This window comes from Oncorhynchus keta, chromosome 35 (genome assembly GCF_023373465.1).
Source record: "Oncorhynchus keta strain PuntledgeMale-10-30-2019 chromosome 35, Oket_V2, whole genome shotgun sequence".
Lineage (NCBI taxonomy): Eukaryota > Metazoa > Chordata > Actinopteri > Salmoniformes > Salmonidae > Oncorhynchus > Oncorhynchus keta.
In genome coordinates, this window is record NC_068455.1 from 40,447,374 (window position 1) to 40,460,674 (window position 13,301).

The 13,301-nt window shown below is 41.8% G+C and overlaps 1 protein-coding gene across 7 annotated transcripts in view; it reads left to right on the plus strand.

The window, feature by feature from the left end:
* Window positions 1–13,301, plus strand: part of kidins220a (kinase D-interacting substrate 220a) — a 118,538-nt gene that overhangs the window by 25,699 nt on the left and 79,538 nt on the right. For 2 of the 7 annotated variants that reach the window (XM_052497037.1, XM_052497038.1), the window contains exons 2-3: window positions 12,301–12,453; window positions 12,661–12,759. In XM_052497037.1, coding sequence (XP_052352997.1) covers window positions 12,322–12,453; window positions 12,661–12,759 — 231 coding nt within the window. In that variant the 5' untranslated portion in view covers window positions 12,301–12,321. Of the gene's footprint in view, window positions 1–2,161; window positions 2,181–2,787; window positions 2,897–4,773; window positions 4,979–12,300; window positions 12,454–12,660; window positions 12,760–13,301 lie in introns of those variants that run through there. The other 5 variants (XM_052497039.1, XM_052497035.1, XM_052497040.1 and 2 more) reach the window with 5 other exon arrangements.

Consider the following 13,301-nt stretch of genomic DNA (forward strand, 5'->3'; position numbering starts at 1 on the left):
ATCCTCCTCTGTGGGCTCTAGGGACAGAGACTTTGTCGTCTTCGGCCGGATAAAGATCCTCCACGGACTGCATCTGGTTGGGCACGAGTGGCTTCCTCCACTCACATTACACCTCCATACAGCCGATATTGTGAACCGCAAAAATAGCCAATGCAGTTGCATGGCTGCACTTAGGAGCTCCACGGGAGCATTCACATGTGGTAGAGAGAATCCCCTGGTCACCTATAGAGACCTGCCAAGAGGAAAGTGCTATATGCATGACTTTGAACACCTTGAAATGCATTTGTTGTAAGAAATGTGCTATATTTATTGAACAAAAATGTTAAAAATCATACAATTTCAACGATTCTGAGTTACAGTTCAAATATAAGGAAATCATTGCATCATTGCAATTGAAATAGTCATTAGGCCCGTCCCACATGACTGGGAAGGGGCGCAGCCTTGGGTGGGCCTGGGAGGGCATAGGCCTAGCCAATCAGAATGAGTTTTTCCCCACAAAAGGGCATTATTACAGACAGAAATACTCCCCAGTATCATCAGCTGCAGAAAAGTCAGCAAATTCACATGCAATAAGTAAATGTTAATCTACTGACTGGTTTATGCTACAGAGTGCACAGTGTTGTCCCCAGTGACACCAGTTTGATTATTTGAAGCTTAATGTTTGAGATTTCATCCCAGCATTTAGAATGTGAGGTTCTGAGGCTTATAATTTTCATGTTCATGGTTTCAGACGATCCCACAGATGAAGAAGCTGGAAGTGGAGGTCCTGGGCTGTCCTGGTTACACATGGTCTGTGGATGTGAGGCCAGTTGTATGTACTGCCAAATTATCTTACAAAGTTGGAGGCGGCGTATGGTTTTATTGTCCCCAGCACAAGATGCACCTGTGTAATGATCATGCCGTTTAATCAGCTTGATATGCCACACCTGTCAGGTGGATGGATTATATTGGCAAAGGAGAAATGCTCACCAACAGGGATGTAAACAAATTTGTACACATTTTGTGCATATGGAACATTTCTTGGATCTTTTATTTCAGCTCATGAAACATGGGACTAACACTTTACATGTTGCCTTTATATTTGTATTCAGTATAAAGTTATTTGATTGATTGACATTACAGCTGTAAAATATTTAACAAGTGCAGTTGTTCCATAAACGTTCAATTGATAACTTGGGATTGTATGACTTGACATACCTATCATACAGTGTGAAGGATCCTATAAATCAAGACAGTGTGCCACTCTGAATAAATAAATACTGTGACTTTGAAGATTTGTCTCTGGTTATGCAACAACCATACAGACTGGATGTTTAAAAGTCAAATCATTCTGAATGTCAATAGATTATTAGATGAGTTCTCATCAACGACAACATTCTAGAATTGCGTTATCACTCATCTAAGTTGCACCTGGGGAAATCAGGTTGATGATTATATAATTGATTGTGTTTCCTTGTGGAATGTTGACAGCTGTATAGCAAACATTGTATGGCTAAGATTCTCAAACCTCTACAGGATCGGTGTCCCGACCTCGGGACAGTTGAGCTTAAGTAGGCTAATGTGATTAGCATGAGGTTGTAAGTAACAAAAACATTTCCCAGGACATAGGCATATCTGATCTGGGCAGAAAGCTTAAATGATTGTTAATCTAACTGCACTGTCCAATTTGCAGTAGATATTTCAGTGTAGAATACCATGCTATTGTTTGAGGAGAGTGCACAATTATGAACTTAAATTTATGAATAAACCAATTAGGCACATTTGGCCAGTCTTGATACATTTTGAATAGATATGCAATATTTCATTGGATCAGTCTAAAACTTTGCACATACACTGCTGCCATACAGTGGCCAAAGTCTAAATTGCACCTGGGCTAGAATAATTCATTATGGCCTTTCTCTTGCATTTCAAAGATAACTACACATGTTTTTTTTCTTTGTATTTACCAGATGTAATTATGTGTTATTCTCCTACATTAATTTCACATTTCCACAAACTTCAGTGTTTCCTTTCAAATGGTATCAAGAATATGCATGTCCTTGCTTCAGGTCCTGAGCTACAGGCAGGTAGATTCCGGTATGTCATTTTAGGCGAAAATTTTAAATTGGGGTGGATCCTTTAAGAGGTACACTCACTGACAGGATGAACTTTATTCCTCATGTTGGCCCTCAACAAACCTTGTAAGTTGTCCCATCACTATAGCTGCACTTCTCCATATGGCCAGACTTAGTGGTATTCTCCCCTTTTAATGCTCATCCTTGAAAAATGCCATAAGGTCTGAAATAGACACAGAAGTCGACATACTGAACAGACAATTATCTATAGTAGGTTAAGTAAAACAAAATGATTCGATCTACTGCTCTGCTAACTAGCTAGCTAAAGTGTCGTCTGTGGCTAGCTAAGAAGGATAAAGGGGACGTAAGAAGTTGAACACTTTATTCATTTCAATACAACACAGATTCACCATGGAAAGGCAGAAAAATGCATCCGGTCGCGCTGTGAATGGTAGCCGACAGTGTTGGCTACAAATGACCCGCAGGAATTACCGAGCTCTTCTCTGTTGCTAATAACATTTCGATTTTTTGAGAGTAAATTGAGGCGAATACATTTATTAAAAACTCACCTTGTTCGAGAGAGAATTACAAGGTCACCAAAACCGTCACGCCAAGTTGAGCCAACACCAAACATGTATTTAATTGGAAGTGTTTGTAAAATAAATGATGTCAAGACGATTGGAACCCTTTTCCAGGTGTGACCGCTAGTTTTTTGTTTTTTTTTACCGTGGGGGGGGGGGCAAGAAGGCACACCGATACCAACGTTAGGAAGTCAAATATGACTTTCCTGTGAATATTTTGTCTCATAATTCCAGCCGAATAAGGACGAAATCAGCGGACAGGTAGAGTCAGTTCAAATTAAGTGTATTCAACATTTAGACCAAATGTTGGGTAGGAGTGAGAAAATAAATGTCACATTCGGATTCGAAAGAGGCATCCCCTCTAGCGACATTGTGACAGCTTATTGTGCATAAACTGTACAATAAGCTGTCACACTAACCAGTGGTGGAAAAAGTACCCAACTGCCATACTTGAGTAAATATAAAGATACCTTAATAGAAAATGACTCAAGTGAAAGTCACCTAGTAAAATACTACTTGAGTAAAAGTACTTGGTTTTAAATATACTTGCTCAAATATGCTTAAGTATCAAAAGTAAAAGTACAAATCAAATTCCTTACATAAAGCGAACCAGCCTGCAGCTTTTTCTTGTTTTGTTTTAGCCAGGGTACACTCCAACAGTCAGGCATAATTTACAAACAAAGCATGTGTGTTTAGTGATTCCACCAGATCAGAGGCAGTAGGGATGACCAGGGATGTTCTCTTGATAAGTGTGTGAGTTATACCATTTTCCTGTCCTGCTAAGCATTCAAACGGTATGGTCTACTTCTGGGTGTCATGGAAAATGTATGGAGTAAAAAGTACATTCTTTTCTTTAGGAATGTAGTGAAGTAAAAGTTGTCAAATATAAATAGTACTTCAAAGCATTTTTACCTAAGTACTTTATACCACTGACAGTAACCTGCTCATTACATTAGAAACATCTGAAGAGTTGTCTAGCTATCTTTAGAAGTCTGTCATCGGCATAGTTAGTCACCCATTATAGCCTATGGTTCATCATTTTTATGTTACACCTAGCTTTGATGCCAGCACAATGTCAAAAGTCTCTTGGTTGCGTCAGAGCTATGTTGCACCTTGTCCCAATGGACTTTTAGGCCATTTAGGCTTGGTGCAAAATGACGAAACATTAACTCTGTACCTAGGCGGTTGCATTCAGAAACATGTCCTTTCTAAGCTGTCTGAACCTTTGCTCTTCCAAACAAAAGACCTTGTGACCAACACATTCCATGGAAATATATCGTCAGCATTTTCATCCCCCATGACAGGAAGACCGGCTATAACGAGCTGACTGGTTAAATTTAGAGATCTTGGAACTACACTGAACAAAAAATAGAAACGCAACATGAAACAATTTCAAAGAATTTTACTGAGTTACAGTTCATATAAGAAAATCAGTCAGTTGAAATGAATCCATTAGGCCCTAATGTATTGAGTTCACATGACTGGGAATACAGATATGCATCTGTTGGTCACAGATACCTTAAAAAAAAAAGTAGGAGCGTGGATCAGAAAACCAGTCCATATCTGGTGTGACCACCATTTACCTCATGCAGCGCGACACATCTCCTTCGCATACAGTTGATCAGGCTGTTGATTGTGGCCCGTGGAATGTTGACCCACTCCTATTCAATGGCTGTGCGAAGAGGCTGGTTATTGGCGGGAACTGGAACACGCCGTCGTACATGTTGATCCAGAGCATCCCACACATGCTCAATGGGTGACATATCTGGTGAGTATGCAGGCCATGGAAGAACTGGGACATTTTCAGCTTCCTAGAATTTGGTACAGATCCTTGCGACATGGGTCAGTGCATTATCATGCTGAAACATGAGGTGATGGCGGCTAATGAATGGCACGACAATGGGCCTCAGGATCTCATCACAGTATCTCTGTGCATTCAAATTGCCATAGATAAAATGCAATTCTGTCCATTGTCTGTAGCTTATGCCTGCCCAAACCATGTGGGTATAGAGTTTTTACCTTGTCCTTCTTGTGGTATTTGAACCTAGAACTTATTTGACCTTTTCAGTAAATGTGCATCAGAAGGTAATATGCATTAATTCATTAGTATTTGACCGGGTTTCATTATTGAGACATCCGCTTTTTAAAGCTGGGAAAGGATGGATTCAGTGACAATGGGGTTGGGGCATGGCTCTGCCTGCTCATCCATTATTCATGAGAGTCGGGGAGGGATGTGGAGCCTAGGCAGCGCTTGTTGATACTCAGTCAGTGTGGGTGAGGGATAGTAATTGAAGAACAGCCATTGCCATTCAGTGCAGTCAAATTGACACATTTTCCATAAAGGTAAGCCACTCAGTTCTTTGTTAGTTATTTGACTTTGCTCATTGCTATTTGTGAGGCCTGTATAAAATGAAGGCTATTTAGTCTACTTATCTTCTATTTCTTGGTGTTTCTTTGTTGGTATTTTGTTGGTTTCTGTTTTGCAATGGTGGGGGATGAGGTGAAGTTTTCAACCCTCTCAATCAATACTCTGTGCAGGGAATCCGTGAGGTTTCATTGATTGTTGTCTGGTCACTCATTGTCCATTCTTTTGTGCTGATAGCGGCTGTGCTGCCTCTGATACACGTGAGGGCGTGTCAGCGGGTTCCTGTTGCCTCCGCTGTAAACAAAGGCTCTGTTCAGTTGTGTGTATGAATAATCTGATATGAGAGAAAATAAATCATAGACCTTTTTTAAAAAAAAAATTAAACAAAGCCTGTTATCTGCTAGCCTTACCATACTTTCTTAGATTTAGCCTATGTAGGTCTAAAGGCAGAGAATTGAGATAGACAGATTGAATAGATAATTCAGATTCGATTTTCTTCATCTGCTGTTTGGTGACAGACTGATGTAGCCACCAGTTTTCAAAATATGCTTCTTTCTTACGATCATACAGGCCGTGTTGAATCAGATTTTTTTTTTAAACACATTTTTATGGATTTATGATATTGAAGAATAATTAAGACCTATCTAAGGATCAAAATAGCTTTTTGCTGAAGTTAATATATTATGTATAGGCTAATAAAATGATTCATTAAAGTTTTATAGGCTAAATAATTATATTTGTTTAGACATACATTTTCAGGCTCCGTTGCTCGTGAAGACTTTTCCAGTTCTTTTTGTCTTAAGTTTTGTCATTGGGTGAAATTCATAATTTTGTATAAAATTAGGCACATTTCAGATTGTTTTGTCATTGGGCATACCGCATAATTCTGCAAGTAGACGGCGCAACAATCGTTCTCCACTTAGCCAATCCTTGAAAGGTTTCCCCATCTCATTTGTTTGAGTATTTTTCAACTAAATCACGTTATGTAGTCTAAGGCCTAATGATCAGCTACTCTCCCTTTGCCTCAGACTGAAGCACTGGACCATTAGAATCGCTGATAGTAAAAAGGCAATTTTAGGCCGAGACCCTTCCCTTGTCCAATAGACAAAGTTAAGAAGGCACAGCACATCCTGACATAGCCTAAGCAGCAGAAATTGGAGTGCTGTGTATGTCCATAACTGCCAATTAAGTAGGCTTCGGGACTTTTCTTTGCCTTCAATGATGGAGCTCATCTCATTATTGTATTGGGCTGTATTATTTTGTCTTATAGTTTAATGTAGCCATGGTGACTGCTTTGCTCTCGTTATTCCTCTACGTACTGTAATTCCTACTTAGTTCAGATTGTCATAAGTATGAGTGGGTTTGACATCTTTGGTTCAGAGACAGGGTAATGGGGGCATAGCCTACTTGGGATGGCCATTTCATTTTTTTTTTACTGTTTGAGTACTCGCATGATTTTTTTTTAGAGTAGTCGAATGAAAATAAAATATATTTTTAGAACAAAAGGCCCGCACTGGATACTTTTCTTTTGCGCATTTATCTATACTGAGCAAAAATAGAAACGCAACGTGTGAAGTGTTGGTCGCATGTTTCATAAGCTGAAATAAAAAAAAATCCCTGAAATTTTCCATACGCCCCCAAATCCTATCAAGAAGCTATTCAAACAATATAAGGCCACTCTAACATGTGTGGTTTTGTCACACAACACAATGCCACAGATGTCTCAAGTTTTGAGGGAGCGTGAAATTGGCATGCTGACTACAGGAATGTCCACCAGAGCCGTTACCAGAGAATTGAATGTTAATTTCTCTACTATAAGCCTCCTCCAACATCTTTTTAGAGCTCTGGCGGTACGTCCATCCGGCGTCACATCCCCAGACCACGTGTAACCACGCCAGCCTAGGACCTACCCATCCGGCTTCTTCACCTGCGGGATGGTCTGAGACCAGCCACCCGGACAGCTGATGAAACGGTGGGAACTGTCTCAGGGAAGTTCATCTGCGTGCTCGTCGTCCTCACCAGGGTCTGGACCAGATTGCAGTTCATAATCGTAAAATGCTCACCTTCGATGTCCACTGGTACACTAGAGAAGTGTGCTCTTCACGGATGATCCTCGGTTGAAACTGTCCCGGGCAGATGGTAGACAGCGTGTATGGCGTCATGTGGGCGAGCGGTTTGCTGATGTCAACGTTGTGAATAGAGTGCCCCATGGTGGGGTTATGGTATGGGCAGGCATAAGCTACGGACAACGAACACAGTTGCAATTTATCAATGGCAATTTTAATGCACAGAGATACCGTGATGAGATTCTGAGGCCCATTGTCGTGCCATTTATCCGCCGCCATCACCTTATGTTTCAGCATGATAATGCCCATGTCGCAAGGATCTGTACACAATTCCTGGAAGCTGAAAATGTCCCAGTTCTTCCATGGCCTGCATACTAACCAGACATGTCACCCACTGAGCATGTTTGGGAGGCTCAAGATCGACGTGTTCCAGTTCACGCCAATATCCAGCTACTTCGCACGGCCAATGAAGAAGAGTGGGACAACATTCCACAGGCCACAATCAACAGCCTGAACGACTTAACGAGAAGGTGATGTGTCACGCTGCATGAGGCGAATGGTGGTCACATCAGATACTGACTGGTTTGGATGATTCACACCCCTACCATTTTTAAAAATATATTTGTGACTAACAGATGCATATCTATAATCCCAGTCATGTGTTATACATAGATTAGGGCCTAATGAATTTATTTCAATTGACTGATTTCCTTATATGAATTTATCTGAAGTATTTTAAATTGTTGCATGTTGTGTTTTATATTTTTGTTCAGTGTATATGCCAATAGTGTGCATCAATGGCTACTTTATCATAACCATTACAGATAACAAATTCTAATTGCTAAATGGGCCTGACAATGGGCCTCAGGATCTTGTCACTGTATTTCTGTGCATTCAAATTGCCATTAAAAACAATGCAATTGTGTTCATCGTCTGTAGTTTGTGCCTGCCCATACTATAACCACACCGCCACCATGGGGCACTGTGTTCACAACATTGACATCAGCAAACCGCTTGCCCACACGATACCATACACGTGGTCCCTAGTTGTGAGGCTGGTTGGACTTACTGCCAAATTCTCTAAAAAGTTGTTGGAGGAGGCTTATAGTAGAGAAATGTACATTCAATTCACTGGCAACTGCTCTGGTGGACATTCCTGCAGTCAGCATGCCAATTGCACGCTCCCTCAAAACTTGAGACAACTATGGCATTATGTTGTGTGACACAACTGCACACTTTAGAGTGGCCTTTTATTGTCCCCAGAACAAGGTGCAACTGTGTAATGATCATGCTGTTTATTTATTTTTTATGACTCCTTTTTCTCCCCAATTTCGTGGTATCCAATTGGTAGTTAGTCTCGTCTCATCACTGCAACTCCCATACAGACTCGGGAGAGGCGACGGCCGAGAGCCGTGCGTCCTCCGAAACACAACCCAACCGAGCCGCCTCCGCTTCTTGACACATGCCCACTTAACCCGGAAGCCAGCCACACCAATGTGTCGGAGGAAACACCGTACACCTGGCGACCATGTCAGCGTGCACTGCGTTCGGCCCGCCACAGGATTCACAGGATTCGCCCTGCCGGCCAAACCCTCCCCTAACCCGGACGACGTTGGGCCAATTGTGCGCCGCCCCATGGGTCTCCTGGTCGTGACAGAGCCTGGACTTAAACCCAGAATCTCTAGTGGCACAGCTAGCACTGCGATGAGGTGCCTCAGATCACGGCGCCATTTGGAAGGCCTTGATCATGCAGTTTAATCAGTTCATTGATATGCCACACCTGTCTGTTACTTTTGCTCATGACAGGTGGGATCAACACTTCACACTGAACAACAATATAAACACAACATGTCATTTCATATATTCAGTCAATAAAAAAAGTACCATTTTAAGATGCAAATATTATATCATTAACACAATCTTCAAAAGGGCAGTAACCTCAGCAGTGGCACTTGCTTGTAGAACCCTACGGCTGTGCAATGGCATAGCCTCATTTTGTTCATTTAGCAGACAAGACACTTATTTTCCGAGCTCTTATCACAGTTTTATAGTAAAAAACATGATGTAATATAATAAAATAGAACAGAGTAGTGCAAAATGATTCGTATTTCTCGTAAGTTTTTGTTCTACATTATTTTGTTGTACTGCATTGTTTGGTTTAGAGCAAGAACGGCATTCCATTGTACTTGTGCACATGACATTCATTTAACTTGATGTGCATCCTGCGCCTGGATCAGTTATTCCCCAGAAGTGATAATTTGAAACCGGGCTCAATTTGGCGAGTTGAAAGATCATTTTTGTTCAGGGTTACAAGCCAAAATCGGTCATATTTTCGATATACAGATTTGTAGTTTATTCTGCCTGTTCTTTGGAATTTTCTAAAATGGATCAACAATTCCACATTGAACGGTGCATGGGGATTAATTACTCTGTCTAAGCTTAATGATTCTGATTAAAATACACTCTTTGATGAAGACAAACTTAAGTTTTTGCATATTTTCAGTGTGGAACCTGTATGTTTAGGGAGGTTATAGCGTACAAATTCTGAATGGCACTAGCAGTTCGCAAAGTAGGGTTGTCAGTAATGACCACAGCCACAAAGTCATACATCCCACCTATTTATACAATTTCTCTTCTTAGAATCAGATTTTATACCTAACCCTTAACCACACTGTTAACCTTAAATTAAGAACAAAAAGCTTTCTTTCCCTTCCTGAATTTGGGCGATATAGTCAATTTTGACTTTGTGCATGTGGTGATAAGTTGGCAAGTTGGCCTAAGCGAAAAATAAAAATAGACCAGACGCAATTATTCCAAAACTGCAGTTTATTATTGGAACACATATTTCCCTACTTCAGTCAACCAGGCCATTTTGAATGTGTGATACAACTGTCATCATTTGGCAATAAACGTAGCTTGTGTATCCCATTAGTTAGTTGTTATAGGCCTAACAGAGCTTGTGCGTACACTCGGCATGTGTGTAGAGGGAGTGGTCAGAACGCAATTGAGCGAGTGAGACACAGATGGAACAAGGGAATTTTGGGAGAAAAAAACCTGGTGATGCTTGGCATGGTTTCTTTTTTATTCTGTCCCGCAAATGCACATGCACAAATAGAACACGGGAGTCCAAATAAAATGTAAGTGTTCTTCAAGACAGTATATAAAAAAAAGAAATCGGATCGAGTTTTGACAGTTCATTTGAGTGCTTGAATACTCATGCCCGTCTCTAACTGTTATAATTATAGTTGCTGTCCAGTCTCATGTCCTCTGCCATACTTATTAGGCCTGTATGAAATGCAAGTGTGCAGTGCATTCGGAAAGTATTCAGACCCCTTGACCTTTTAGTTAGTCATTCTAAAATGGATTAAATCTTTCCCCCCCCTCCTTCTACTTCGCAGAAGCAAACAGTGAGCAGTGCAGACAGAGTGCATTCGGAAAGTATTCAGACCCCTTCCCTTTTTCCACATGTTCTTACGTTACAGCCTTATTTTCCTCCTCAATCTACACACAATACCCCATAATGACAAAGCAAAAACACGTTTTTAAAAAATTTGTTTCCAAATGTATAAAAAAAAAATATGAAACTGAAATATCACATTTACATAAGTATTTAGACCCTTTACTCAGTACTTTTGTTGAAGCACCTTTGGAGGTGATTTTTCTCCCAGTCTTCTCTGCAGATCCTATGAAGCTCTGCCAGGTTGGATGCGGAGCATCGCTGCACAGCTACTTTCAGGTCTCTCCAGAGATGTTCCATCGGACCACTCAAGGACATTCAGAGACTTGTCTCGAAGCCACTCATGCGTTGTCTTGGTTGTGTGATTATGGTCATTGTCCTGTTGGAAGGTGAAGCTTCGCCCCAGTCTGTGGTCCTGACTGCTCTGGAGCAGGTTTTTTTATCAAGGATCTCTCTGTACTGTGCTCAGTTAATCTTTCCCTAGATCCTCACTAGTCTCCCAGTCCCTGTCATTGAAAAACATCCCCCCAGCATGATGCTACCACAACCATTTATTTATATTTTTTGTAGAAGAACAAATGATTATTTACAATGACATCCTACCCTGGCCTAACCCGGGCGGCGCTAGGCCAACCATGCTTCACCATAGGGATGGTGGCAGGTTGCTTCCAGACGTGACGCTTGGCATTCAGGCCAAAGAGTCAGAGTTCAATCTTGGTTTCATCAGACTAGATGTTTCTAAAGGTCTGAGAGTCCTTTAGGTGCCTTTTGTCGAACTCCAAGCGGGCTGTCATGTGCTTTTTACTGAGGAGTGCTTCCGTCTGGCCACTACCTTAAAGGCCTGATTGGTGGAGTGCTGCAGAGATGTTTGTCCTTCTGGAAGGTTCTCCCATCTCCACAGAGGAGCTCTGTCAGAGTGACCATTGGGTTCTTGGTCACCTCCCTGACCAAGGCCCTTCTTCCCTGATTGCTCAGTTTGGCCGAGTGGCCAGCTCTAGGAAGAGTCTTGGTGGTTCCAAATTTCAAGTCTCATAGCAGAGGGTCTGAATACTTATGTAAATAAGGTATTTTTTAAATATATTTTTTTATAAATGTGCACAAATGAATAAACGTGTTTTTGCTTTGTCCATTATGGGGTATTGTGTGTAGATCGAGGAGGAAAATAAGGCTGTAACGTAAGAAAATGTGGAAAAGGGGAAGGGGTCTGAATACTTTCCGAATGCACTCTGTCTGCACTGCTCACTGTTTGCTTCTGCGAAGTTGAACTTCTGATAACATTTCAAAGCTCAAAGAAATTACCATCCTTTTGAAACACAAAGCAGTGAGTGGACAACAAACATTCCCTTTGTTTGTACTGCTTGGCTTAGGGCCGATTTACAGTCATAATCCCATTGATTTGATTTAACTAGGCATGTCAGTAACACATCCATAGCGCGTTTAGAAGCATTTTGACCGGTGGAGGCTGCTGAGGGGAGGACGGCTCATAATAACCTCAAACACATGGACACCACGTCGTTTGATGTATTTGATGCCGTTCAACCTATTCAACTCCAGCCATTAACCCACGAGCCCATCCTCACTAATTAAGGTGCCACCAACCTCCTGTGAATTTGACTGACATTTGAACTAAAAACATCAACTTGTGCTTGTTGACTCATGGCTTATTAATGTGTTGGGTTGTCCTTATGACAATGTGCCTCGAATATGTCCAGCCAGCTTTGACTGTGCCAGGTGCATATGTGTACATAGGCTAATAACCTCTCTTTGTGTCTCCTAGTCAGGGTGGTGAGGCGTAGTCATGGACACCACCACCTCTCTGAAGATGACCACTCTGGCCACCCAGAGCCTGTTCAGCTACGTTGAGGAGAACAACGTGCCGGCCATAAAAGCCCACCTGGACAAGTTCAAGGAGGTGGACAGCAGGAGCGAAGTGAGTCAATGACCACTGGATACTAGGCGTCGCGCGGAACACAGTAAACATACAAATGAGAGTTAACATAAACATCTAAATAAGTACTAGACTAATAGTACTAGGTTTAGCTGGGTTTTGCTATAAAAGTGAATGCTCCAATTAAATCAGTGCTCGGGTAACTATATTGTGATTAGTGACCGTCTCTCTGTCTCTGACCCCCCTCAGAATGGACAGACTCTCCTCATGGTGACGTCAGAGCAGGGCAACATAGAGATGGTCCAGGAGCTCATCAGGAGGGGAGCCAACGTCAACCTGGACGACGTGGTACACACACACACACACACACACACACACACACACTCGCACACCACACTTAAAAGAAATGGTAGCTAGACAATGGGTTTGAGGGTTGCTGTCACATGACTTTTAGACCTAGGATTTTTCCAATCACAACCACACGCCTATGCTCAGGACAGGGAGAATAAGTCTGCTGGGAACACGTAAGATTTCGGTCGCTCAAGGTACATATTAAAAACCATGGTTCAACCCTGAAATGCACCAGGATGCCAACAGAATACATTACCGCACAAAGTTAACATTTGGTCTCCACTGCCTGATAAGCCCTTAGTGTCCAGCCTGATGAACTCACCACACTGTGGGTTGATACAGAGCCCCATAATGAGCACCTGTAGAATGCCTCAGGCCTCTGTTAAAAGTAAATTACAGGGTGTAGAGCTGCTGTCTCCATCAACACACCCAGCCTCAACCTCTTACTAAACCTTAGACACACACACACTCAGACTCTCACTACACCAGACTGAGTGAAACGGACCAGACCTGGGCACCGCGTCTCTCTCTCCCTCTCT